Below are 2,523 nucleotides of genomic sequence, written 5' to 3' on the forward strand. Positions count from 1 at the left end.
AGTTAGAAAATCTTTACTCTTCCTGTGACTTTGTCACATATAAAGTATTTCCTTGGAAAATTTCACTTCTCTGAGCCTAGGTGACTTCATCTGTAGTACGAGGTGGCTGAATTAGATGACATCCAAGGTCCTTTATATTTCTAACATTCTCTGAATCTGTAAACTTGCTTGGCAACATAGTCTTGCTTTCTTTAGAAACAGAAGTTCTATTCTGTGATTATTCTGCCTAAAATGAAAAACAGAGGGCTTGGTTTTCTTTTATCACCTTTGATTGGTACAAGAGAATAACTGTCTCACTGTGCTTTTGCCTGATACCTGCAATAATAAGGATATAACATTGGCTCCATTTTAAGTCAGGCTACTGACAGAAAACATTATTCACTTCTAACTTGTTGCCTTGATTTTTATATATCTCTTTATATTTAGAGATATATAAGATGAATACTCAATTGACTACCCATACTCCTTCCCTGCTTTAGAATCCATAATACTCAAGATATTTTTTAAGAAAAGAAATAAAATGCAAACTCTTTTTCCAAGAACCTGACACTAGTTATTGAAAATGAGAAATACACTTTGCTGTAAAAATGTTACACCTCAAAATACCCTTTAGTCTAAGCACTGAATAGTTTTCATTCTTAGATCGTTTTATCTCAGAGGACTTGCACTAATTCTGGTAGTATAGTAGTTACATTTTATCCCAAGTTAAAAAACAATGTGGTCTAATGCTTACCCAGATAAATTCTTTTCTTTTTTTTTTTTTTACAAGATTTATAAAGCAGTAGAAGGAAGGAATGCAGAATTGGTAACAGGGAAATGTCTTCTAAATACATCTATAGAGTTGTGTTCCACAAGGTCTGCCTTTCCTTTGTAATGCATGTTATCCTGTGGATGCAGATGAAGCTTTTGTTGGTGCTGTGCACCTCATCCATTACCCCCAGGCTGACTGAGCCAGAGAGGACTGGAATCTATTGAAAAGGAGCAGGAAGAAGCCTGCTGTTAGTGTGAACTCTATTTGAACTAGGTCTGACAGCAGGTTTCATTCTTTAGCATTTGGAGTAGACCTTTTTGCTATTTGAAGAGTATTTTGTTCTCTCATCTCTGATAATTTCATCAAGTATTAGCATTTATTAAAATGAAATATTACTCTTAATGTGGCATGTGTTTAGAGAAGCCAGTTTTTATAAGCATGCTACTTGTTCTTTTTTTCCCCACATGTGTTGGGAACATACTTTGTATTATAACTCACCACGTAGCGTACCTTCAGAGATGGTTAATTCTTTTCATTCCTGATATTTTGAGTGAAAAACATTTATTAATACACCATACGTACTTAAAATATTGACGTTAATGAGTATCAAAGATTTAAAATTAGAAGATGTAAAAAGAAGACTTCTTAAATGCATTTATAATGTAGATTGTTTCATTGTAGTCTGAAGAGAAAGCCCAGTTAAATTTCTTTGAAATTTATCAGTGGTCATGAACCAATGTTCTGGCTTGATTCGTGTAATTTGGATAATTAGTGTTTACCACTATACAGGGTGTCCCCAAAAATGCCATACATAGGGAAAATGGGAAATTGTAGCTAAATGTACCTTTCTTTACAAATATTTTATTAGTGTTAGTTCTGAAAAGAGAATATTGTGATTTATTATTATATCCAAGTGAGTACTGTAGAAATTAATCTATTTGTTCCTTTTGTTTTAAAATTGGTTAGTAATTAGTGTTTAAAAATTTATAGAATTTGACATACACATCTGACTGTTATTTTCAAAAGTTATAGTTTCATAAAATCTCTGCATTAAAACATCTGAGTTTTGTCTTGATTTCTTTTTTTGTTAGCACAGATTTTAATTTACTGAAAGTTTTTTACATATTTTTTTCCCTCAACAGGTAAAGTACCTTTTATTCATGTGGGAAATCAAGTAGTATCAGAACTTGGTCCAATAGTCCAATTCGTTAAAGCCAAGGTAATAAAAAAATATTAAATGCATTTGATCACAGTTCCTCTTAAATAAGTCATTCATCATTCTTTAGTATATCTTCACATTTACATTGATTTTAACCTAGTTTTATAAAATGCTGATACAAACTACTGGAAAATATTTCTGAAATATAAGTTGGTGTTTTTCATAATGTAAGTTAAGGACAAACAAGGTAGTTTGATCTTTACAAAATGGTAGATAATTTTCTAACTTATGCTTATGAGAATTTTGGTCATAAATTAAAATGGTTAGGTTGTTATGAAGTATCCAGTTGACTTTTGAAAAGGGAGTTAGAGGATATGTTCAGAAGTTGAATGTATTGATTTATCTATTTGAATGATGCTACTTTTCCTTTATTCAGTTTAGATTGTAATAGTTATCAAGGAACAACCCCATTAATGTTTTAGAAAACATCCTTCCAGACTTTTCTTTTTGCATATAGAGAAAAACAGATCATACTAGTATGTGTTATTTTGCAACCTACCTTTTAAAATCATTAATATATTTGGACATTTTTCCATATTAATAACTGTAGGTA

At 31.2% G+C, this 2,523-nt stretch overlaps 1 protein-coding gene across 1 annotated transcript in view; it reads left to right on the forward strand.

The window, feature by feature from the left end:
• The first annotated feature begins 1,350 nt into the window (after positions 1-1,350).
• Positions 1,351-2,523, forward strand: part of MTX2 (metaxin 2) — a 15,900-nt gene continuing 14,727 nt past the window's right edge. The window contains exons 1-2 of the mRNA XM_012650690.1: positions 1,351-1,380; positions 1,866-1,970. Coding sequence (XP_012506144.1) covers positions 1,351-1,380; positions 1,866-1,970 — 135 coding nt within the window. The remainder of the gene's footprint in view (positions 1,381-1,865; positions 1,971-2,523) is intronic.

The sequence above is a fragment of the Propithecus coquereli genome, unplaced genomic scaffold (genome assembly GCF_000956105.1).
Source record: "Propithecus coquereli isolate 6110/MARCELLA unplaced genomic scaffold, Pcoq_1.0 Scaffold34, whole genome shotgun sequence".
NCBI classification, from domain to species: domain Eukaryota; kingdom Metazoa; phylum Chordata; class Mammalia; order Primates; family Indriidae; genus Propithecus; species Propithecus coquereli.